At 36.8% G+C, this 26,221-nt stretch overlaps 1 protein-coding gene across 7 annotated transcripts in view; it reads left to right on the top strand.

Annotated features, from left to right (window-relative positions):
- The window catches only part of BTRC (beta-transducin repeat containing E3 ubiquitin protein ligase), a 168,815-nt gene that overhangs the window by 101,553 nt on the left and 41,041 nt on the right, over positions 1-26,221 (top strand). For all 7 annotated transcript variants that reach the window (XM_008708423.2, XM_008708343.2, XM_008708279.2 and 4 more), the window contains one exon: positions 3,236-3,325. In XM_008708423.2, coding sequence (XP_008706645.1) covers positions 3,236-3,325 — 90 coding nt within the window. The remainder of the gene's footprint in view (positions 1-3,235; positions 3,326-26,221) is intronic.

The raw sequence follows: 26,221 nt of genomic DNA, 5'->3' as shown, positions 1-26,221 counted from the left end.
ACATCTGCCTTCGACTCAGGTCATGATCCCAGAGTCCTGGTATCAGGTCCCACATCGGGCTCCCTGCTCAGTCTGCTTCTCCCTCTGTCTGCTGCTCTCCCTGCTTGTGCGCTCTGTCTCTCTGACAAATAAATAAATAAATAAAATCTTTAAGATGTGTTTTGAAATAATTTCAACTTAAATTATATAAGAATAAAACAGTTAAGTGGATATAAGTTTTTAAAAGTTTAATTTGTCTAGGGGCGCCTGGGTGGCACAGCGATTGAGCGTCTGCCTTCAGCTCAGGGCGTGATCCTGGCGTTATGGGATCGAGCCCCACATCAGGCTCTTCCGCTATGAGCCTGCTTCTTCCTCTCCCACTCCCCCTGCTTATGTTCCCTCTCTCGCTGGCTGTCTCTGTCTCTGTCGAATAAATAAATAAAATCTTAAATAAATAAATAAATAAATAAATAAATAAATAAATAAAGTTTAATTTGTCTAAATGGAAAAATATTTTTTTTCCATTTTCTTTAATTTTTTTATCTACATCTTTCCAAAGAATGATAATTGACCAAAAACTGAATAGTTTAAAATATCTATGAATCCGTTGCTGACATAAATAAGTAAATAGGAGAAATCATAGCTTTTCCTCACAGAAAAAAAAAAATCCATTTAGTAAACGTGGAAGGAAAGAGGGAAACTTAAAAATCACCATCAAAACACCACAGGAAAAATTACCATAGGCAAGATCCACTAATGGATGCTAAAATTAGCAGTCAAAAGTTGAAAGAGAAACCAAGTATTTGCATCATCTCAGAATATTTCCCCCAATATATTTTGTAATTCCTAAAGGAAAAATAACAAACTTATAATGGAAAATCTTGGCAGACACGACCATAGGCAAATGATAAAGGTTAACATCACTAGAAATACTTAATAACATGCCTCCTGACTTGATGCATTGAGAAGGGTACATCACCTTTGTGGTATGCTTCCCAATAATGTATAACCTCCATCTGATCATGAGAAAACATGACACAAAGCCAAATTGAGAGACATTATATAGACTAATCAGTACTCTTCAGAAGTGTCATAGTTCTAAAAGACAAGACTGAGAAATTGTCACAGATTAGAGGAAACTAAAGAGACATGATAACTAAATTTAGTGTGGCGTCTTCGGTTAGATCCTGAACAGAAAAAGGGTATTAGTGGGAAACTTGGTGAAACTCAAAAGAAATTCTTTATATTGTACCAAGTTAATTACTTAGTTTTTTTTTTAAAGATTTTATTTTATTTATTTGACAGAGACAGCCAGTGAGAGAGGGAATACAAGCGGGGAGTGGGAGAGGAAGAAGCAGGCTCCTAGTGTAGGAGCTTGATGTGGGGCTCGATCCCAGAACGCCGGGATCACACCCTGAGCCGAAGGCAGACGCTTAATGACTGCGCCACCCAGGCGCCCCTAATTACTTAGTTTTGATAAGTGTTCTGTGGTTACGTAAGTCATTAACATAAGGGGAAGCTGGGGGGAAGGGTATACAGAAACTCATTTTGCAACTACTCTGTAATCTAGAATTTTAAAAAATGGATTCTTTCCTATTGTTGGTTATAAGACATGGCTTATATCTTAAGATTTTTTCTTTAATTCCAAAACATATAGTTCTCCAACATAGTAGCTCTCAAAGAGTGTTCCTAAACCAATAGCATTAACATCAAATAGGGACTTGTTATAAAAGCAAATTCTCAGAAGCTGGGGGGGTGGGACCTAACAATTTGTGTGTTTGGGTTCTGTTGTTGTTTCTTTTTTAAGATTTTATTTATTTATTTTATTTCAGAAAGAGTGGATGGGGGGAGGGGCAGAGGCAGAGAGAATCCCTAGCAGACTTCATGCCAAGCACAGAGCCTGATGCGGGGCACCATCCCTGACCCCGAGATCATGACCCCAGCTGAAATCAAGAGTCGGTTGCCCAACTGACTGAGCCACCCAGGCACTCCAACAATGTGTGTTTTAACAAGCCCTCCTAAATGATTCTGATGCATGCTAAAGTTTGAGAAACGTGATTTATACCATCAGTGAAAACTTAAAAATATTGTTTTACTATATTGGCCAATTATTAATGTTTGCTTACTGTAAAATATAACCTGATTTTTTAAATTGTGGTAAAATGCATGTAACATAACATTTACCATCTTAACCATTTTTAAATGTACAGTTCAGTGGATTAAATACATTCATGTTGTTGTATAACTGTCACCACCATCCATCCCCAAAACTCTTCATTTTGTAAAACCTAACCTTATACTCATTAAACAATAACACCCTATTTCTTCTCCCAGCTCTGGCAACCATCATTCTACTTTCTGTCTCTCTGATTTTGCCTCCTCTAAGTATTTCATATAAGTGGAATCATATAGTATTTATCTTTTTGTGACTGGCTTATTTCACCTACCAGAATGTCCTCAAGGTTCATCCATATCATAGTATATGTCGGAATTTCCTTCCTTTTTAAGGCTGAATACTATTCCAGTTGTTGTATATGCCACATTTTGTGTGTCCCTCCATCTGTCAGTGGACACTTGGGTTGCTTCCATGTTTTGGCAGTTGTGAATGATGCTGCTATAGGAACATGGATATACAAATATCTTTTCAAGGTTCTGCTTTCATTTCTTTTGGGTATATACCCAGAAGTGGCATTGTTGGTTCATATGGTAATTCCAATTTTAATTTTTTTGAGGAACCACCACCATGCTGTTTTCCACAGCAGTGTATACTTATACATTCCCACCAGCAGTGCACAGTGGTTCCAGTTTCTCCACATCCTTGCCAACACTAGTTGTTTTCTGTTTTTTAATAGTAACCATCCTAGGCTATGAAGTGGTATCTCATGGTGGATTTGATTTGCATTTCTGAAATGATTAGTGATGTTGAGCATCTTGTCATGTGCTTGTTGGCCATTTGTATATCTTCTTTGGATAAACGGCTTTTCAAGTCCTTTGCACATTTTTCAGTAGCACCCCCACCTTCCACACATACAATGAGACCACTGCTGCTTACATACTTGTTCATGAGCTCATCATTGGCTCTTGTGGGCTCTCACTTTCTTTACTTCCATCTGCCTACCTTTTTCCAGTTCCCATAAATCTGGAACTTATACATAAGTCTATTCATGTGTTGATTTTGAGAATAGGACAGAATTTGAAAACTGTATGTGACCGCATTTTAATATTTAAACATATTTCCAAAAAATTCTCTTTACAGACTTATAACAGCTGTGCCAGACTCTGCTTAAACCAAGAAACAGTATGTCTAGCAAGCACTGCTATGAAGACTGAAAATTGTGTGGCCAAAGTAAGTAATAGTACTCATCAATATTACTATACCGCATCATAACAATGCTTTATCTATAAACATCTTCACTCAGTATTGCTATTAAAGATTATCACAGGATTTTATATTTAAAAAGGAATATAGCAGGCATCTTTTCCAAAGCAGACTGCAAGTTGGAGTCTCCATCTCTTCAGTTGCAAAAGAAGTTTTTGGTTATGCATTCTGGTCGCACTTCGTCTAATTCACATTTGTTACTTGACATTAGTTATGGATTACTACAAATAAGTAAGATTCGTGAAAGAAAATATAAAATTATTTTTATAAGGTTGTTCATGGGTTTTAAATGTAATTAAGTATAGAGTAACCATTGTAAGGATTGTGAAGTATGCAATAGAAAATCCAATTATTATATCGCTATTATTATTTATTGAGTGGTCAATGATAGAAATATTGCATTTGGTGATTTTGATCTGAGTGGACCGGTATGTTTTATCATGCATATGAGCTACCTTTTCTCATGTGTAAAACATGTGCATTTCTATAGATACAAAAGTAATCACATATTAGAGACTTTATGGTCGAATAATTGTATTAACTATGGCTCTAATCTTCCAAGTATCTCTAATTACATAGGAACTTTGACCTAAATTTAGATAACAGCAATTTTGATTATTCCAGGAGTAAGTAAATTTCCAGTATGGGCTCTGTTTCTAGAATTTTACCTTACATATATGCAAAATTATTGCCTTAATAACTGTTCAGGGTTTTGTCACTGTTAGAACATTCCCAACTTTAACTACTTTAGTTTAGTCTATTTTACTATACACTAAGGCTCACAGTTACTTACTGTTATTATTGGAGTCGGAGCTGGTAATCAGGTAGTCTTCATCCTTTGCTACAAAAAATCAAAGGACAGCAACATTTTTTATTATTTTTATTCTATTTCTTAAAACATGCTGTAGTCACTAGACCTAACTTAATCAACTGAAAGTATATCACACAAACTATAACCATTAGAAATGATCCATATAAGAAATGTCAATTTATTTAAAATTATAATTTAAAAAGAGTTAGTTGTCTCTTAGAGTGTCTTAGTAATTTACTGTAAAATATGAAAAAATTAAATTACATATTTATTTTTTCAGTCATTTAGTCACAACCAGCAAGTGCTAATCGACCCTATTTTGTATCTAGCATTCGTACATTGAAATGTGGAATCAATTATTTGGGCCTTTAAAAATAATCTTTCTCCTTTTGGCCACGTTGCTCAGTTTCATCACAAGTGGGTGACTTCTGGCTAAACAAGGTAAAATCTTAGCATGAGCACCGATCCAAGGACAGGGTGACAATTTTAATGAGTTTCATTGAGAGCTGGCCAAGTGAGCATCTGTTCCTTTTGTTTTCTCCATACTTTGTAAGCCAGGATCTCTAAGCTGTAGAGTCATGTTGGTGTGTGTCTGTATGATGTGTTTTGTTTTGTTTTTCTCCCACCCTCTACTTCAGTGGTGCATGGTTAGAAATCTTCTGGCATCTGGCACAATGGCATAATTTCTTTTATGCTCTTGGGTGAGGAAATAAGTTTGCTTGTTGCTGCTCATCTGTCTGTTTCCTTTGCTCCCAGATGGTGACCCTCTTATCCCATTCTTGCTTATTTTAACATTATTCTGACACCTATATCCTTTCATCATCTCCTTCAATACCCTAATTTAATAATGATTTCTGTCGTTTCCTGTTGGAACCCATCTAACTTTCTGCTTACTTTCATTGGCCCACATCCTGGCTTCTGGTTCATTGCTTCAGATTTGAGCCATATAATCAGTTGGTCAATGGCAAATAAAAACATGTAGCTAAAAAAATTTCTTTCTTTTAACAGCCTCTAGTGAGGAACCAATAACATGAGAATAGAGAACAAGTTTTTCCTTTTCTATTTACATGTGTTATATGTATCTCATGATTCTGTGCTGTTTCTACTGGCCTCATTTATTTCTTGACCTTTGAAAGGTAATGACTTGCCATCATTTTTGTAGGTTTGCAAGCTTGTCCTTGTTTCCTGCTCTTTACCTTTAGCCCTTAACTGAGTAGTTTCATCTGCTATGCTTGATATGCCTGCAGTAGCTTTTCACTTGATACAAGTGTCTGTTGTTGATTCAGATTGTACTCCAAAGTGGCCTTGAATGTCCAGCCATCTCCATGTGAGAACAACTATAATATATTTGTATCAACATTTTTGTCCTCTAGTTCAAAGGAGCTAATTCAGAGTGACTTTGGTTTGGTGGAGACAATCATTATTATTATTGACTATTGTTTATTATGAGTTTTAGAGAAGACATTAATACCAGTCATTCCCTGAAAAACAGCAAAGTTGTTACGTTCAGACCTTATAGTACATAGTATGTGACTTGTCTTTGCGAGAAATACTTTACCATAAATGTTTTATAATAGGTCTATGAAGAGGGACCAATTTGTACTCTTTAGAATATAAGAAAACAAAGTGGTAAGACAAACTATAGCCACTCTAGGTTAATAATAATCTTCTGAATCTCTGACTTGAAGAATGAGACCTAAGAAAAGATTTAAAAATAAAAATGAAGGATGAGTCGTTTTATCAGCATAACTTAGTCCAAGTAATATTTGGAGGCATTGAGATGTCTTTTATTTTCGTCCAAAGCCTTCCTTCTTACTAATTATAATTATAGCTCTTAGTTCATGAGATTTGTTTGGAGCGTGACGAGCTCTGTATTTATTGTAGCTTTAAATGGACAGTCATTATTGACTGCCAACTTAGTCTTTAAAATCAATAATCACATTGTACCTAATTGTCAACCTTCATGATGGTTTTTAATTGGTAAAGAAAACTAACTAGAAAAATGAAGAGCATTAATTTTTTATGTTCTCTTTTTGCTGACTTTATTTCAATCTTACCGAAAATTTTGGTTTCAGGTTTTTCCTAATTTATGTTTTACACGTGCATGCACAGAATTAAAATTAAGTTGTTTGAACACATCTACCTAGATTCCTGCCCAGGTAGGAGAAGTTCTGCCTCTTTATCTTTAGAAAATAAACCTGTTCGGTAGTCCTTTGTAGATGTTCTGTATTGTGGTTGTTTGTTGTTATTGTTTTTTACTTGAGACTAATAATCTGTTTGCAACTGACTGAGACAGAAAAATGTGATGTTCCTTTCCACTCACTCCAGATTTTGATAGAAGACTTGTTTTATTTATTTCCAAAATTATATCCGCAGGAAACAAGCTGTTTAAATTCAGATTATGCTGAAGCAAAATGGTCCTGGTATGAGAAGCAACGTGCTGTTTTACGAGCACAGAGTCCCTTTTCTCATAACTGATTGATAGTAAATATTTTCCTGAAGAATTATTGCCAACCATGAACAGTGCAACTGTTTCACTTTTTTTCCGTGCTACTTGCTGTACCAGCCATTGTCGGTAATTAAGATCTACAATTCACAATGCAGACGTTTGCACTTCCTCTGGGTCTGCGCTATTTATAAGGCATTTCAGCTGTTCAGAGTTTCTTTTGAGTTTTAAACTACATGTTAACAGGCTCCTTTAATATACTGTTCCACAAGTAGCCTGTCAGATGGGCCATTCTTTGCACAGGCCTCTCTGTTGGGCCTAAACATTAGCTTTGTGGAGAACATGTTAAGATTTCGAGGCCGATGAGGTTGGAAAAACTCTGGAATGTAACATTTTACACACTAGCGTATTGCTATTTCAAAAAAGGCAGGAATAATGTTCAGAAGTACTGTTTTTTTCTTTCATTTTCAAATGTTCATATGATTTTAATGAGTGTCAATGGGAGTTTTAGAGAAGTTCTGAGAAATACTAGTAAAGTGACTTTTCCTAGCTCACTTTGAGGTAATAATCAAGGACCATTGTTATAAACAAGAGTTTGTGTGTTTGTCAGCTTAAGGATTGCAAGAACACATAACCTTCTAGATGTGCATGATATTTAGGAATACAGACATGGGACACCAAATGGATCAGATTGACTGCACATCTGTTGTATAATCATCTTCAGGAACCCTAAGTAGCATATGCTACTGGAGAGGGAAGTGTGAACAGAAATCCTGGTCCGTATTAATTTGGTAAAATTTAAAATCATTTTCAACCATTTCAAGAGAATTAATTTCAAAAGAAAAAAAGAGAAGTCCAGACCCCAGTGAGAATCTTCATGAATTGTGCCCTTGAGTGAGAGAACTGCTTACACATTCTCCTTACTACCTGCACACATTGCTAAACATACAGGAGAAAGAAACAAGAAGCAGAAAGCTGTCAACAAAATATGTGTAAAACTTTGCCACAAGTGGGGATCAGACTGGCTGTTTGAAGCCTGAAGTCAGCTGCGTTGATTCTGCATGTTGGCCGCCAGCACCTTCCAGCAGGGCAGATCTGCAGAGAAAGGCAGACACGGGTTTCCATGCTGATTCTTGATGGGCCCTTGAATATAGACAGAGCTTCAAACAAAGCCTTTCCAAGGCAGTTTTATTTGCCAGAACCTGAAACTTTCTGTAGTTCTTTTGAACTACAGTGTTTTTGTAAACTTTTTTTCCTCAGTGAACTCTTTATGAACCTTTTTTTAAAGATAGCAGCAGTGGTTCAACTGTTGGGAACCACTGATATATTTGACTGAGGCACTTCAAGATGCTTGAACCTATTCACATTTCGATCTAGCCAGGGAGCTAATAAGATTAAGTTTGTCTTTGTGGATAGGTCCAGATTAGCAGGAGATGATGAGCCCAGTCAGTGTTTTCCTCCGTGAAAAAGGAAAGGTTGGGAGAGAGAGGGGTGAAGGAAGAAAGTTCTTCATCAAGAATTGACTGCAGTATTGCCTGCTGATGCATGTCGGATCACCCGCATCGAGAGATCACATGGCTTCTCCAAAAGTCAAACGATCAATTCGCCTCGTTTTGGCTCTGTACTTAATGCACAAACAGTGCGATCTGCGGGGCTGTAATTGCATTGTTAGGGCCAAGGAACAAGCCTGTGCCTTTTCAGCAGACAGCTGGCAGGGAGAGAGGCATGTTGTTAGGAAAGAGAGAGGCAAGGCAAATAAAATTACTGCTAACGCTCAGAGATCGGCAGGAGTCCTACTTGCCTAATCTTACCGGTGGGAGCAAGCGGCTGTTGTAATCCAATTATAGCAGCATAAGCAATTTGTTAGACACTCCGCATAATGTAACAATTTCCCAATAAACTCTGACTTGTAATAACGTCGGCAAGAGTCCGCATAAATCTGCCCGAATGGTGGGGGCTGGAGCGTTCGGCTGGGGGCTTGTAATTGGCGCCATCAGCACGTTTTGCGGAGTGCAGTATGGTGCAGTCTTTTAGTGCAGGAATTTTAAGGAGAAAAGCATGGCACACGTTTCTTAGAAAAAGAAAAGTGGCCATTAAAAGGGGAACAGCAAGAAGGGCATACTCTTGCCTTCACATTACCTAGGAATCTTAGTGTAGAAAGAAAACAGGAGGAAGCCATGTTTCCTTCAATACTTAAGGGGGGAGGGGGAAGAGTATGTGGACTAAATTTCTTTATTTAAAAAGCGTCAGTTTCTATTATTTATACCTTCCTTCTCCAGCCCCCCAAAATGCTGTTCAGGCAGCATTTAGCTAACATTTTACAAACTGCTCATAGCCAAACAAGACTAGAAATGGCCAAGTTCAAATCTGTTTTCTTCTAGAGTTTAGCATTTTCTTTACAACAGGAAAATATATTTTCTTTGTGCCCAGAATAAATCTTTTAAAGATATTAGCTCATGGACTATCAAACCTTTCTGTAGAGTTCTGCCTTCCACTTTAAGAAACCGTCTCTTACCGAAGGGTTGAAAACCTAGCTTGTCTGCTTAGCTGGCTTCACTACATTGCTTATTTTCTTTTCCACAATATATTGTGAATATCTATGATACTAGGACCAGTAATCTTTCTTGTTGAATGTTTACATTGTACAAGAATACAGTTTTTCTTATTTAAAACTATACCTGTATGATCATTACAGGAATAATTTTGATTCCTAAGTCATAAAATGCCTGTTTGGGAAAAATATTTGTTGTTGTGTGGAGCAGAATAGAACTTCCATTATTTGTTGATCGATTAGCATTTGTAGGCACAGAATAGAGTTTATTTATACAAGGTATAGGAGGTGAGGAGTGCTCATAGATTTGTGTTAATAGACAGATTTTCATGCTACTGAGTGTGTGTTAAATGTTATCTACTTATGCCAGCCCAACTCTTCATTGTTGTTATTTGTGTCAAAACAAAGCTTCTGAAATAAGAACAGGATTATTCAAAATACCATGTTGCTGTGGGTATTATTACAATAAATATTTACTTTCAGTATAAACGTTTCCTTCTACTGAAGCAAATGCTGCCTTGTTTGACTGGAGCTACATCAATAAACTGCAGTGCCTCTAATAAAGCCACTCAGTGTCTGGGTTTAACTAATGGCTGATTTTCATGGCTTTGACAGTGAGCTGTGTGCGTTATTTTCTCCTGATATTGTAAAAATAATGAGAGCAAATTAGAACAATCAGTTTACACAGATAGCTCCTGATTGGAGGCGATGGGCAATATGGCAGCAGGTAATCCATCTTCGGGCTCCTGTCACATTAACTTCAGCAGTGTGAAAAGATCAGGTGGGGTAAGCAGGGATCCTGCCCAATCAGAACACTGAAATTAATGAGAAGAGCATTGTTCTGTGATCAGCCTTTTAATTAGCAAGATTGGAAACGCAGGGAGTGTTGAAGGCAGCACCACAGCTGCACGATGCCAGGCACAATTCCTGAAAGGGGAAAGAAAGAAAAAAAAAATCTGTGCATTTTACGTCATACTTTTCTTGCTGTGTGCAGGCATTATGTTTCCATTCGCGAGCTGGTTTACAGACTTTACTGCCTACTCTCCAAAGTAGTGTCACAAATATGGTTGATGTATTAGTGATCTATAGGCTGTAATTCTGTCAGGTGTCATTTAGGGTTTTGATTACCAGTATACTTTCTTTGGCATTGCACATTGGGTTTTAATTTTTAATTTTTTTTTAATCAAGTAAGCAAAGAAATTGAATTTTAAGAACATCTGTCTTGTCGACCTCCCACCAACCCCTCCAGTTTATAGTTTTTCTTGTAAGTAGCGTGAGAGTTTCCTGGTTTGGAGCACTTTTGTCACTTTGCGTTATTTAAAAGAGGAGTAAAGTCCAGGTAGTAAGCTATGGCATATTTAAATTGTGTTCCTTTCCTGATTCTGTTTATTAGGAAAATCACTGTTTCTTCCCCTCCCCCGCCTTTGACTTCTCAGTGTTGAGGGCTGTGTTATTTCAATTTATATAATTGAGAATTGAACATCAATGAAGTATGGTGTTTATAGAAGGAAGGGGGGGAGAAATCTATGCAGTGACTGAGACTAAAGGCTGATTCATCCATTTAAAGTTCAGATATACTAAAATTGAAACCTTGTTAATTATCCCTGTAATATTGGAAAATGTGGTATAAAGCTATGGAAGATATCAATGAGCCAGATTTTCTCTGCCAAATCAGTGCCTGTTTTCTAGGCCTACTCTGACAGGCTTTAGCTTTGGGAAAGGTATGAGGTTTTCAGTATTTTAATCTTTACACCGTAAGTTTAGTTGCTTACTGTAAAAGCAAGAATATAATGTATGCTATGTAAATGAGTCCAGTTACCCTCCAAAGACATATAAAATAAGTTGGTGGTTTTTTATATTAACAATTAATTGATGTAGGCATTTATTTAAAGTACTAATACACAGGGGCGCCTGGGCTGCTCAGTTTGTTAAGTGTCTGCCTTCAGCTCAGGTCATGATCCCAGGGTCCTGGGATTGAGCCCCAAGTCGAGGTTCCTGCTCAGCAGGGGAGTCTGTTTATCCCTCTCCCCCTGCTTGTGCTCTCTCACTCACTCGTGGCTCTCTCAAATAAATAAAATCTTTTTTAAAAAAGTTAAAAAACAAAGTACTAACACATAAAAACCAGTTATCAGGTACCCATCTGAGTACAGAATTAACAGTAAAGAGCCTGTAGTATGAAATATTGAGGTTAGGTGTAAGGTGATCTTTTCTCGTCATAGTTAATAGAATTTTTTTCATATTTTTTCATTATATGTGTAACTAATGGAGATTCTAGCCTTGCAGCCCTAAGATGCTATATTTATAGAAGGTAAGTCCCTGATATTATACCCTTATGCAAAACCCATAGAATAAAGGCACTTCACTTTCCTGTAGTACCCATCTTCCACCCCTTTGGCCCCAAAATCTTTAGTATACGTTTTCGAATTCTTTCAGAAACCTGATTTTTTATTTTGTTTTGTTTTTTGATTGATAGCTTTTCCTGAAAATATTCATATTCAGTATTTTAGGATCAGTGACTTAATACGAAATAGTCTCTAGGACTCCCCCCCACACACACACACACTCTAAGAGAATGGTGCTACTGTGCGTTTTAATATTTTAAAGTCCACTTGTAGAATTTTGCATGATACTTTTCTACATTCCTTACTCTGGAAGAGAGATTTTTATACTCACAGCTTTTATGGATTTTTGTGGCTGTTCATTTTCCTCTCTCCTAGTTTGAGAGTTTCAGAAGCCTGGGCTCATAAGCTCTCCATGGATACATTCTTAGTCATATGGTGTAAATAGATCGCTTACAAAGCTTGTGTAACTTGAGCTCTCCTTTTTAACCTTTCAGTACCCATGAGCTCAGGATCCATACATGTAAAATCTTATTCTTGTGTCATGACTCCAGCTTGTAAGGCAAATGAGCTATGAATTTAAATGGCTATTCTACTCTATACCAACTTTCTATAAAATAAAATTGGTGTTTTTCCTTTTTTTCATATCATTGTGGATTTCCATCTGACCTAGTGATCTTGCCAATATTTGTTCTTATTGTTAGAGTTCTTTTCTGGTAAGATTTGCTCTTCAAGATCAGTGTTAAATAAACGTCTCCTTTTTGAGGGCATCTTTTTTTTGTTTATGTTAGTAATTACAGAATGTCTAACTGGCTGAATGACCAAGAAACACGTTTTTTTTTTTTTAATGTTTTTTTATTATATTATGTTAGTCACCATACAGTACATCCCTGGTTCAAGAAACTCCTTTTTATTTCCTAACAGAGCTAGAATTACCAAGTTACCTTAAATTCTACTAATCCCAAATCTCATGAGTAGAGTTCACTTTAGAGAAATTTTCATTAGTCTAGTCCTTTGGAGCTCACCTAATATACCTTTAGTTAAAGTTCTTATGTATGCAACCAATTGAGTCTCTGATGCTACTATAATCCTTTCTAAGTTCCCCATCCCCCCTGATTTTTAAGGATATATTCCTATATAAAGAATTGGAAGGGGCGCCTGGGCGGCTCAGTCAGTTAAGCATCAGCTTTCGGCTCAGGTCATGCATGATCCTGGGGTCCTGGGATCAAGCCCTGCGTTGCAGCTCCCTGCCTAGCGGGTAGTCTGCTTCTCCTCTGCCCACCCCCTCATGCATGCTCTCTCACTTTCTCTCTCTCAAATAAAGAAAATCTTAAAAAAAAAAAAAAAAAGAATTGGAAAATGGCCATTTTTTACTCATGTATCTTCAGGATGGAAGATCTTATCTTTTTTTTCTCTTCCACTTTGTACTCCTCAAGAGTTTGAGGAGGAGAGAGAATATGTTAATATTTATTAAGCCCTATGCTTAGGCACTATAGTGCTAGCTGTGTTATTTATTTATTTATTTATTTATTTATTTATTTATTTATTTATTTATTTTAAGAGTTTATTTATTTGAAAAAGAGCGAGAGAGCACAAGCCGGAGGAGTGGCAGAGGGAGAGGGAGAAGCAGGGTCCCTCTCAGTAGGGAGCCTGAGTCAGGGCTCCATTCCAGGACCCTGGGTTCATGACCTGAGCCGAAGGCAGATGCTTAACCAGTTGAGCCACCCAGGCACCCCAAGAATATGTTAATATTTTTTAAGCTCTATGTTTAGGCACTATAGTGCTAGCTGTGTTATCTGTTTCAAACCTTATGTGAACCTGGTAAGATGGATGCATAGCCCCTATTTTATAGATAAGGAACCTGAAACTTAGAGAAGTTAAGCCTTTTCCCAAGTTTTCACATCCCTAAGTTGTAGGGTCAAGTTTTGAACTCTGATCTCTCTGACTTCAGAGTCCTTCTATACTACACCAGGTTGCCTTTCAAATAGTATTTGGAGGCCCTATATATCTCACCTACCATTATACTTCCTTCACACTACGAAGCACCTATAGCTTTTCTCCATTTGATTTCTGTAACACTTTGACATCTAGCAAATGTTATTTCTTCATCTCCCCTGTCTCCTCTATTGCTTGTAAGATATGTTGTTCTGACTGAACTGAGCCAAATAGTGTATTCAGAAAACTTAACTATCTCTATTCTAGGCTACCTAGTCAGTAATGCTACTATGTAACTTTAAATGCTTACTCAATAATGATCACTTACCTTATAAACATAGGTCTTTAAAGTATCTAAGATGACCGCATGGCTCCATGCTCCATTGTTCTACATATAAAATGAGTCCAATACAGCCAGCTCAAGGTGGTGACTCACACCTTCCTAATTGTTTTAGAAGTTGTTCTGGAATACAGATCTCATCCTACTGTCTGTGTCAGGATTTACATTGTAAGTATATATTGGCAGTTCTTTTATACCAAAAATTTATTTTTCCTAATTTTTCCTAATTATGCTTGGTTATTAATTTTGTCAATTAAAAAAATACCCCTTAAGGCTTCCAAGCTCAGGCTGTGATTACACTTCAGTAAATATTTTTATATTTGTTTGCATGCTTCTAGATAGATTGGTGATTGCAAAGACATGGTAAGGATATCAGAATTAATAGTTGGACCTTAAAATCCTTATTTCAGAGAAAAGTGAAGAAGCTTAGGAGAGGAATGAGTCGTTATAATGAAACAGGTTCACTGAAAGCAAATGAAAACAAAAAGCAAACATGACTATTAGCATGTACACACACATAGAATCTCCCTGCATGTTCTCTAATGGAAAGAACAGAAGTTTTTGGTAGTTATGATTGCATAAATTTCATGCTCAGACTTATATGTAAGAAGTACTTGCTCATTTGGAGCACTAAGACCATGACAAACAGGAATGTTGAAATTTCTAGAGGAGTGAACTAAATGTAATTATTTTATATGTCAGACATCATTTCTTTAGCTTTATATACATTTTCTTGGAATATCTAATAGCATAAGGAATTTAATTGTAAAGTTTTGTTTTGTTTTTTCAACCTGAGAGCAAGCCAAAAGGGAAATATACAGAGAAAATCGTGTTTAAAAAGAGATGGTTCCTACAGTGTTAACTATGGAGTGTGTAGCGTGACTCTGTAATGGAATATCATGGCAGGGGGTATAATACTGTAAATAAGATGAATATGCCACTTGTGGATTAATGGGCAACCTAAAGAGTGGCTTTATTTACATCTATGTGTGAGGTTCTTTTTCATTTTGTGTATTTTCTGTTATTCTTGTGATTGGAGTGCTTAGAAACCTGACAGTTTTATTAGGGGACTTAAAAAAAAAATCAGTTTCCTTGAATCTTGCTTTATGTGTTTTTTGGTAGGATTAATATAGTGTCATTTTAGGCTTTACAATTGATAGGTTGAAGAAGTTTTTTTGTTAACTTTTTCTCTGGGTGATGTTTAAGGAAGAGGTGGATTCTGAAATTAAGTCCAAGAAATATAGGTATCATTTATATTTTGTTATGAACACTAAGGAGCAGATACAGGCAGCACATACATCTACATTGCAGTAGATTCCATTTGCGGTGATAACAGTTTTGTGAATGTAGGATGTTTTTGAAAGATTTGGATACTGAATAATGTAAACGATTACATCTAGACTGGGACACTTACAGGAACCATTATCTCAACATTATAACCTGAAAACATGCAATAAGGGTAAATTCTAAGTGAGGGCCTTTTATAACTATTTTTTTGGTATGCACTTTAGGTTGCTGTGGATCGCCAATTAATACTATTATTTAGTGCTCTTAAAACTTCAGTAGTTTGAGACTTAGATTGTTATTTACTCCCTGCTTCCCCTCAGTTGAAAATGTGTAAAACAGGTTCTTTATAAAAAGCAAATGGTATGCAAAAGTAAATTGCCTTCATCGTAGAGTTTGAATGGAACTAATGTTCACTTGCAGAAAGTCGATTCTCAAATTCTATTTGCTGAGTCTAATTGACTTCTAAACAAAAAAAAAAAAATTTGTAAAACATATTTTTTAAAGTATTAAGATTGTGTTACCAAATTTGAGAGCCTTTTGCACCATTATTTATTGAATGTTTAGAATGTGCCAATTGCTGTGTTAGGGGTATTACACTCTCACTTAAATCCTCACAACAGTCTCATGAAGCATACAACCCCATTTTGCATACAAAGAAATTAGAACTCAGAGAGATCAACTAACTTGTCCAAGTTATGTTGCAGAACTAGAATTTGAACCCAGACCAGCCCCATAGCCATGTACTTTCAACCACTGTGGTTTGTGAATTTTAGTACATAGAAATTAGGGTGGATGTGTGTGCGGGGGTGGGGGGGGTGTTAATCTAAAAATGTTCTCTGTGATGCCTATTAAATGTTAGCAATTTACTAACAAGTAGCCAGGATTTGGAAAACACAGAAGTATGCAAATTGGTTGTATAAAATTATGATATAGTAATACATTTTAGGTTTGTAATCTTCTCTTGCGCTTATAGTGTTTTTCCTTTTCAGCATTCCACATGAGATGATAAAAATACCTCAATTAGCACCCACAAAAAAGTAAAACTGTTAATTGAACCTTGTAGTCTCCTCTTGCTGTCTGTTAGGTTTTTCTTTGCAGGCTTTGATTGTGTGTAATAAAACTGTTGCTTAATTAATGCCCGGGTTCTGAAGCCTTTGAATGCCACAGAAGAGAGTGAAGTGGAGAAACCAAGAGGCAGCATCAAATAGCTTTTCTGTCATGTTAATTTAGATCTGTCGTACAGGGCTCCCAACAGATACTAGGTGAATTGAAAGAGAAGCAATGGTGAATCCTGTCTCAGCAAGAACACAAGCCATGACTGAGTCTCTGAGTAGGCTAATGAAGAACTGTTTTCAGACAATATTTCACCCCTAGTTTGAGCTGCCGTTGGAATGAACGTGGCTGTGTTCATGTGACCAGCAGATGTGATGCAAAACCAAACTAAATGGTGACGTGGCATCATGGCTTTGTGTTACATACAGGAAAGGTCCAGACTGATGTCCATTGTGTACTGTCATTGGCAGAAAGGTGCTTGTGTGTAACCAGAGCATGAGAGAGAACATCCTACTGACTTGTATTCATTTCTATTTAGAATGCTGAAAAGCAAAATGGTGAAAATCCTCCTTGGAAATTGGTAAAGTCTCCTTTAATTATGGACACATTTTTTTGAGGAATCCATAGCTTGAAAAGGAAAAAAAAAAAAGGTTGATAGGAAATATTTGTTTCATATTATCACTAAAAAAAATTGTTTCTTAATTTTAGAATGTAGAGTAATGAATAATACGTAACAGTCTTCACTAAAATGAATTTACTTTTAAGGTGACTCTACATTCTCTTCTTTTTCATTCTTTCATCCTCCCTCCTTTATTCAAGGAACTTATTTATTAGCTGGCTTTATATTTGTATTTTAACAAGAAAGTTGAAAAGCAGTGATTCTCTCAGGGCGGGGAAGATTTGAAATCCAATAATGACAAATGACGTCCCTTTCATTTCTGGCTGCATTCCCAGATGGTCGTGTGTATCATAATCATTGAACTTTTAGAGTCTGCTCACATTCTGTCTGGATTGCGTAGGATTACAACATCATATCTAAATTATACTTTCTGGCGATATTTAAAAGTGAAATAGACATTGCTAAGTGGAAGCACTGATAATCATAATTTCCAGTGGTTAAGGTGTCAGTGAAGGAGGGAGTTTACAAGCATGGGAAAAGAGTACAGGCTTCAGTTTGAATAGGTCTCTATTGTCCAGGGGGTTATTTAATGCTAATAAATACTTGTTGTAGAATAGATGGAACTAGGTTAAGTGTTTACAGCCAAACCTTTCTCTTCTTCATTGAAGAGCAAGTTTCTCCTAACACTGACCTACTTTGCTCTTACACGGTACTATAGATACAACGGTTATGCAGCCATGAAGAGAAAAATAAATGAAGACCAGAAGAATTTTTTAGTAGGAAGTGCTTGGTAGTATGTTTCTTTGTTGGTAAGACATAATGTTGCCACAAATCATGAATAAATATTCTGAATTTCCTAATATTATAGCAGTTATAACCATTTTTAAGCCTCCTTTCTAAGTAGATATTTCTCTCCTGGCTTTCTGTATTGTGAACTTTACAAAACTGGCTTAGGCAGCCTATTAATTATTCATATCATAGCAACAATTAAAGCAAATTAAAAATAAAAATCGCCATATTGCATTTAACCGTGGGCAGCGCCAAACTGTGTCAGCTCTGGAAGGGCCTGTGGTATTTCCTAAGTTAAAAGTGCTAGAGGGAGCTCTAACCTTGTTCAGAGTTGTGGCATATGGGAACAATTGTCTGTATGTGGCCATAGGGTCGCAAGTGAAGATAGAGGCTAAGGCTGTTAGGTGGCAAAAATTTAAATCTTTATTAGAACTCCCTGTTTCCTTTATATTAGAAAATAAGGGTTAGGAATGTCTATATGCAATCAAACAGGACTTTATTCACCCTTATCCCTCTTTCTATGAATATAATAATCTCCTTCTAATACAATATCCAGGAGAACCTGAATTTGGCTAAGTGGATTTTCACAAAGTGAACACACCTGAGTAATCACTGAGTTTGTTTGTTTGTTTGTTTATTTTTTAAGAAAAAGAAAGAAGGAAAGAAAAAGAACATTACCAGAAGCCCATTCCTGTCCTCTTTGTCACTCCCCTCCCAAGGGTAACATTATCCTCACTTCTAACATCGTTCCATTAATTTTGCCTGTTTTAAAACCTCGTATAAATAGAATCATACAACACATATTCTTTACTGTCTGACTTATTTCACTCAACATAATGTTTTTGAGAGTCACATTGCATATAGTTGTAATTTTTTAATTTTCACTTATGTGTCATGTTTCCTTACATAAATATACCAAATTTATCCATTTTGCTGTAGATGAACATTTGGGTTGCCTTCAGATTTTGTTATCTACAAAAAAGTTGTTGGTAAATATGAATAAATACATGTATCCTGTTGGGTATGTATCTAGAAGGGGAATTGGAATTTCCAAACTGGAAATTGGTATAAATACCAATTTATTCTCCTGACAGTAGTGAATGAAGGTTATGTTGTTCCTTTTCCCCAATAACCAACACTTGATTCTTGGCTTTTTCATTGTAGCATTCTTACGGTGTATAGCAGAATCACGTTGCAGGTTTCATTTTTTTGTTTTTTTAAATTGTGGTTGAAAAACATAAAATTTACCGTCTTAACCATTTTTTTAAAAGATTTTATTTATTTGAGAGAGAGAGCAAGAGAGAGCACAAGCAGGATGGAGAGGGAGAAGCAGGCTCCCTGCTGAGCAGGGGTGGAGAGGGAGAAGCAGGCTCCCTGCTGAGCAGGGATCCTAACGCAGGGCTCAACTCTGGGATTGTGACCTGAGCCGACTGAGCCACCAGGCGCCCCAACCATCTTAGCCATTTTTAAGTGTTCAGTTCAGTACTGTTAATTATATGCACACTGTCATGTTGTGTTTTTTTCATTTAAATTTCCCTTAAAAGTTAAAATTGAGCCTCTTTTTATATGTTGATTGACCATTTAGATGTGAAGTGCCTGTTCAGGTTTTCTGCTCATTTGTCTACTGAGTTTTAGATATTTTTCTTAATGATTTATAAGAGTTCTTTATAAATTCTGGGTACAAAAATCTTTGTTTGATGTATGTGTTGCAAATATTTTCTCCTGTTCTGTGCCTTGTCTTTGCACTTTTGTTAATGATATCAGAGGTTCTTAATTTTAATATAGTCAACTTTATCAGTGTTTGCCATGTTTAGTTAGCATTTTTACATTCTACTTAAATCTGTGCCTACCCCGCTCTCATGAAGATATTCTGTTTTCTTCTAAAATTTTTATTGTTTTACCTTTTACATTTGGATGTACAATCCATTTGATTTTTGTGTTTTGGTATTAGGTAGAAGTAAGAGTTCCTTTTTGTTGTTATGTGATAATTACTTGACCCAGCACTATTTATTAAAATGTGTATTTCCCTCTATACTGCACTGTTTCCTTTGTCATAAATTACAAGACCATATATGTATAGGTCCTTTTTTTTAAAGAAAGATTTTATTTATTTGTCAGAGAGAGAGGGGGGCAAGCAGAGGGAGAAGCAGGCTCCCCGCTGAGCAAGGAGCCCTGTACGGGACTTGATCCGAGGACCCTGGGATCATGACCTGAGCCAAAAGCAGGTGCTTAACCACTGAGCCACCCAGGCGACCCTATGTAAAGGTCTTTGTCAAATCTTGAATTCTGAGAGTAAGCCCTTCAGCTTTGTTGTTATTCTTCAATATTACCTTGATGTTTATTGGCCATTTGCACTTCCATATACATTTTAGAATCAGCTTGTCAATATTTACCCTCTGTTTGCATCACCTAGTATAGCCCTTACACACAGAAGGTCTTTAATATATTTATTTAAATGAGATAACTCAGTACAACCAAAAATTCCCAAAGTTGTAGTTTCCTCTGATTTCACCCAGAGCTTTTGAGCCTGGCTCTACTGGGCTGCGCTTACAATTGAATCACATCTTAAATTTTCGTTTTTTCCTCACAGTTCTGTCCCCGATCATATCAACTAATGGTGGCCAGACAATTTAGCATATTTTAAAATATTCCAATTCATAATTTCCCTTCCTAGGGAATGTGATAGGAGTTGCAGTTAAAACTTGAGCTTCAAAGTTTGGTGGGCAGATCCTGATGCAGCCTGAATTGCCTAGACTGCTTTTATGTACTAGCAAACAATAACAGCTACCTTTATTGAGTGTTTATGTGCCACACCCTATGCTTAGTTAGCAGTTACATAATCTCGTTACTCCTTTTAACAACCCTGGGAAATAGGTGATAGTATTTGTTCCCCTTTGCAGGTGAAAAAACTTGAGGCTTTAACCTCAGCTGGGTAACCAGCTCGTTCAAGCCTTTGTACATAGTTTGTACATTGCCGACGCAAGGCTTGGACAAGGCTTTTCTAACACTACCTTTAAAACAGTAAGTTGTTTTACTTAGTCCTTAAGTAGTACCCAGGCTCCTTGTTGTTATCCCTAAGAATGTATCTACCAAAATGTCTTGATTCTGTCTTTTTCCCAGCCTCACCCCATATTGTCACTGCTACTCTCTCGGTCCATGTCCATTCTGATACCAGCCCACTCTTGCAGCCTTCCTTGATTTATAATGTTGGCCTGTTAGATTGTTCACCATCGAAAAATACTATCACCATGGAAGATGTGCTACAAATTCTGTTTGTAATTTCCAGTGAAACTTAATCTTTCAAATGGAAAGTAAGGCTCAGTTCTTTTCCATATTCATTTTTTATTACAGCAGCTAATATGCCACCTTGACCTTGAGGACGCTTGATGGCCTTTGGAATCTGAAAGAAAAAGGTCTCTAAGATACAGCAAGCTGTGGGCTATAATGCTGAACATTAAGCTGATAGAGAACAGCCATCTGAGCACGAGCACTATACCCTTGATAAAGCATTAAGAAGATCCCAGTAGGTTTTTCATATCTATTTGCAGACTCTTCATGTAGCCCTACTATTTTGATTTGGCCCTAAATAAGACAAGTTGGTGTATTAAACTGATGCAATTTTTTGCTAATGCATGAAGGGGTTTTTAATAGAGAGAGACATTCATTTATTGACATTTTTCTAGAGAACCATTCCTTAAATACTGGGAACCATGGAGAGAGGTGGATGGAGGAAATGAGAGTAAATACGAAAGAAATAAGTTATATTAAGACACAGAAAACTTCCAAGATGACATTATTAGGTCTTCAGTCTTTAGTGTCAGCCCTAAGAAAGGTTATCACTTTTAAAGTGTTAATTTCTTAATTATGGAATATTTTAGCATTTAGAAAAGTGAGAGAATAATAATGTTACCTGTGTACCTGTCACTCAGAATGATAGCATTTCTTTACATTAAAAATTCAACCATTTTAGAAAAGGTTGACTTATTCTTCGGATTCTGGAATATAATGCTTGTCCAAATAATATTAGGAAAATATTTCTCTTTTCACTTGAGGGGCACACTTAAATTCTAGTATGTTAGTTTTTTTTGTTTTTGTTTTTGTTTTTTTAAGATTTTATTTATTTATTTGACAGAGACAGCCAGCGAGAGAGGGAACACAAGCAGGGGGAGTGGGAGAGGAAGAAGCAGGCTCCTAGCGGAGGAGCCTGATGTGGGGCTCAATCCCAGAACGCCGGGATCGTGCCCTGAGGCGAAGGCAGACGCTTAACGACTGCACCACCCAGGCGCCCCTCTAGTATGTTAGTTTTTAAGTAAGAAAATATGAAGAATGAACCTCTATTTTTAAATTTATTTACTCAGCTCTATTTTAATTTCCCATGGAACTGAATCATATAGACTCAAAATACAAAAGCCTGACTGAGCCTCAGATTAGCCCATCCACCCACTCATTTTACAGGTGTGGTCCCATGACAGTAGAAACTTAACCCGTGATTACATAGCATTAGTGATAGGGCTGGTCCATCATGCTGTTCACTTTGCTGTGGGCCTGTTTATGTCTGTCAACTATAAGAAAACTTTTCATAATGGTTTGTTTCCAGAGTATCAATGTTCAGTATGTATTCCTTAAACAGAAACTAAAAATAGAGTAACTTCAGAACATTTGATACAGAAAAATTTCATGAGAAAAAGTTGGTACCCTTGAGTTACATGTTTATAGTGTTCCATGTGAGCTTAAGCTGCACCCAGCTGAAGTCAAAAAGTTGGGTAGTAAACCAGGAAATATCTTTATAGAAACCATTTCGTGCTTTAAGAAGGGCCAAGTTCTGCAAAGAAAGGATATGATTTCTGTTTCTAAATCAAGTACAAAAACATTATGAAGTAACTGTCTTCTTGATTTTCATTTCTTACTGATTTCATTTTCATCTCCCACCTCTACCCGCAACAAATACACACACAAAATCCCTGGAGGAAGTTTGTCCTGTTCTGAAAAAAAATATTGTGACCCTCTTTCCTCAGAAACATCAAAAATGTACATTCTCTGGCCCACAAAAATCCCATAAAAATAGTGCCCTTGGGGTGGAAGTTAAATAACCTTGAAACAAAATCACACAGGAATAGTTTTTCTGCCAGTTTTTATTGTTTTGTTTTGTTGTGTTTTGTTTTGTTTTTTTGGAAGGCGGGGAGAGGGGGCAGAGGGAAAGGGAAGAAGAGAATCCTAAGCAGGCTCCACGTCCAGCACAGAGCCCGATACTGGGCTCAGTCTCACGACCCTGAAATCATGACCTCGGCCGTTAAGAGTTGGTCGCTTAACCGACTGAGCCACCCAGATGCCCCTTTCTGCCAGTTTTTGAGAGATAGGAGGGTGCGTGCGGATGACAGCTGGAATTTCAGTCTAGTTTCAGCGCCAGCTCTGTCTTTGCTGATCATTAAAACAAAGTACAAAGTCTGAAGGAAGCAAAATGTGCTCCGTACACAGGATGTTAGCTCTTTCTTAGAAACCAGTAAAGTGGATTTTAGAAATTAGAGTAATGCATTGAGAGTCTTGTTACCATTCTAATAATTTCCTTATTGCTCTTCCCTCACTAAATTGGAGTGTTATGGGAATGTTTTGGCAATTGCTCTGAAAGATTAAAAATGAAAAAATATCAAGGTGCACATGTCTTTTATTTCATATTGTAGAACTTATTTCAAGGTCTTACCTTTTGCTCTTCTCTTTCTCTCCATTAAATTTAATGAAAACATCAACCTAATGGCAATCACCATTCCTTTTGGAACTTCAGTCTTACTTTGAGTCTTGGGTTTTTACACAGCAGTATTTTACGTATTTTACTACACAAAAACATTGAAACGAAACTTAGAAAACAAAGGATTAAAGATTGTCACGTTGGAGTACTTATGGACAAAGTGTCATTGTACTGATTGTCCCATCCTTGTTGGTGAGACAGGGGGACTCCAAATATGTTTTACTGTTGTACTCCCCAAAAGCAGTATCTACTCTTTCAATTAGTTTGGATTAAAAATTCAGTTTACCAAATATTTTTGAGCTGCTGTTACATAGATATAAAGGGCTTACGTCATAATTTCTGTCCTTCGGAGTTTAAAATCTAGTGTGAAAGTGAAGATTTCTGGACATAAAATGTTTATAAAAGGGAATAAGATTGTATTTGATAAAGCATTAAGCTAATTACAATCAGCAACTAAGTGTATTACAGTCCTCTCTAGTTATTGAAAACATAATAACAGCCCATGTCCTTACTATGTACCAGGTACTCTTCTAAATGTCTTTACATGTATTATTTTATTTTTAATCCTAACATTAACCCCTCCAGGTAAGTACTAAAAGAATCACCTTTTTACAAATGAGGAAATTAAGGCACAGATTGATTAAGTAATTTACCTAAGATCACACATTGAGTAAATGGTAGAGCTGGGATAGAATCAGTGCCAAATTATGATGTCATTTTTTATGATATTCCATTGCATAAACATAAATTCCTTCCAAATGACATTTGAACTAGCTTCAGTGTGGCACTTGTGGTCTTGGTGCTCATGTAAAACACTTTCGGCTGTGGAAAATGTATTTATCCATCTGTACAAAGCAGTCCTGGTCTTTTACATTTAGTCTTAGTCATTGACCTGGAGTTTTAGTGTCATTAAAAAGAGGAAGGGCCAAAATTTCATTTTAGAAAAACTGTTCACTTTACATAACAACGGCATTTTGAAATTTAGTCTGAACTCAACTAACTTATGTGAATCTGAGCAAGTTATTTTGATCACTTCTGCTAAAAAACAGATGCTGCATCCAAACTAAGCTGCTCCTGGATAAATTAAGAAAACAATTACCCAAGTATTCCAGAGAGAAATGTCTTTAGTCCCTTGATGCTCCAAGGGTTATTAAAGTTTTACCTGCAGATAACCAAGACTTCCAGAAGTTACAAGTCATTTACTTCACTCACTGCAGCTAAGAGAGGCCTGTGCTGCTGCCTCATAGGATTATTTCTTGCTGCATTTAACATGCATTAACAAGCATTTGGAAAGAGTTGAATTTCTTCTGGAAAGCTGAGTTGGCTTCTTAAGATCCTATCCCCCCCCCAAAAAAAACCTTGTATTTTCCTAATCCAGGTTTTAGATATACCTTCTCAAAGGCTTTCTTCAAGAGCAAGTTTTACCAACTCATTGAGACCTTTTTATTGGACACAAAAATGTAAGGATTAGAGCACAAAGAGGAGGAGGGTGGTTTTTTTTTCTTTCCTTTTTAAAAGCTGGCTATGTTTTTCCCATGTACTTTTTAATTGTGCTGTAAGTGTGTCTCTGTTTTCCTCTGGCAGCCAATGCTTCCATCATTCCCTGTTATTTATGGTAGAACTTAACTTTCTAATGCTAAAATAAAGGGAGGGTGTAAGGGGGAAGTTGGGGAGAAGACTCTTGTTTTAAACTTTCTCCATCACAGAAATTATATTTTGGTAATATTAACATTATTTAACATTCAGATGAGCAACCTCTATCTGAGGAAGTTTACAGAAAGAGCAACCAGATTCCAGACAATTAAACTTTATTACTCTGCCTGAAACGTTAAGTAGTGGTTTAGGAAAATGGTTTTTCATCTCCTCTCCCTCTTGATGTTTATTGTTTATTGTGTGGGAGAGGACCTGTTTGTCAAGCGAGCATATGGCAGGTGAACTTGGGAATGCTAAGGCCCTTTTGCATTTGGTTACATTAATTCTTGTCCCCCTCATCTCTCTCCCTCCCTACTTACATCCCCATCTCTTCCCTAGCCCCTCATCTTTCTCCCCCTTCCCATCTCTCCCTACCCTTGCTTATCTCTCCCAGATCTTTTAGGTCCCTCACCTACCCCCTCCCAAGTGCCCAACTCCCTCCTCTCCCCCATCCCCAGGCACTTTTGTCATTCCTTGCCCTTCTCTCCTATCCTTCCTCTCCCCCTTCTCTCACACCCTTCTCTCTTCCCCCCCTTCCCTTTCCTCCAACCCTCTCCCCTCCTGTCTCCTTTTTCCTCCTCTTCCTCCTCTTCTCTCTCCTCTTCTCCACAGTCACAGCGATCTGTAATTCTGTGTCCTCCAGGATCAGATCTTGACTTCTCTGAGGCATGGCAAAGAAGATAAATTTTGCCTGCTCTGATTAATTTGACGTTACAGACCAAAAAAAGTCCTCTAGATGGCACAGAAACATCCTCTTCCCCTATACATCCAATGATTGACTAGTATATATTTTTTAAAGACCAGAAAGTTACATACCCATCAAAATGTAAATATTCTTTATTTGTTGATTGTGGAAATTATGGGCAATTTTTATGTTCTTTATGCATCTATGTTTTTCATACTGTCTGAAGTGTGTCTATTACAAATGCTGTTTTTTAAAAACAAATCAGTCTTTCTCTGCTTGACCCCACTAGGTCCTTATTTAATGAAAAGAAAAACAAAACAAAATGAAGAATCAGATTTGACCCTCTAGCAAGTATGAATTTGGTTTGCTATTTTGATGTTTAGTTTTCCGAATCCTTTTAACTTTCGAAACTGTGGCCCCTTGGACTGTGGCATGAAGCCTTCAGCTATCAGCACTATCCTAGCACATAACGGGTGTTAAATACAGTCTCACAAGTTAGGCTTAACTCTAATCCTACAAGACCTCTTCTGCTTTTCTCTGCCTCCCCAAAATTTAGTTCATATTTTGTTTTTC

This window comes from Ursus maritimus, unplaced genomic scaffold (genome assembly GCF_017311325.1).
Source record: "Ursus maritimus isolate PB19 unplaced genomic scaffold, ASM1731132v1 scaffold_7, whole genome shotgun sequence".
NCBI classification, from domain to species: Eukaryota; Metazoa; Chordata; class Mammalia; order Carnivora; family Ursidae; genus Ursus; species Ursus maritimus.
The sequence above is the reverse complement of the archived record's forward strand: the minus strand, read 5'-3'. Positions and strand labels throughout refer to the sequence as shown.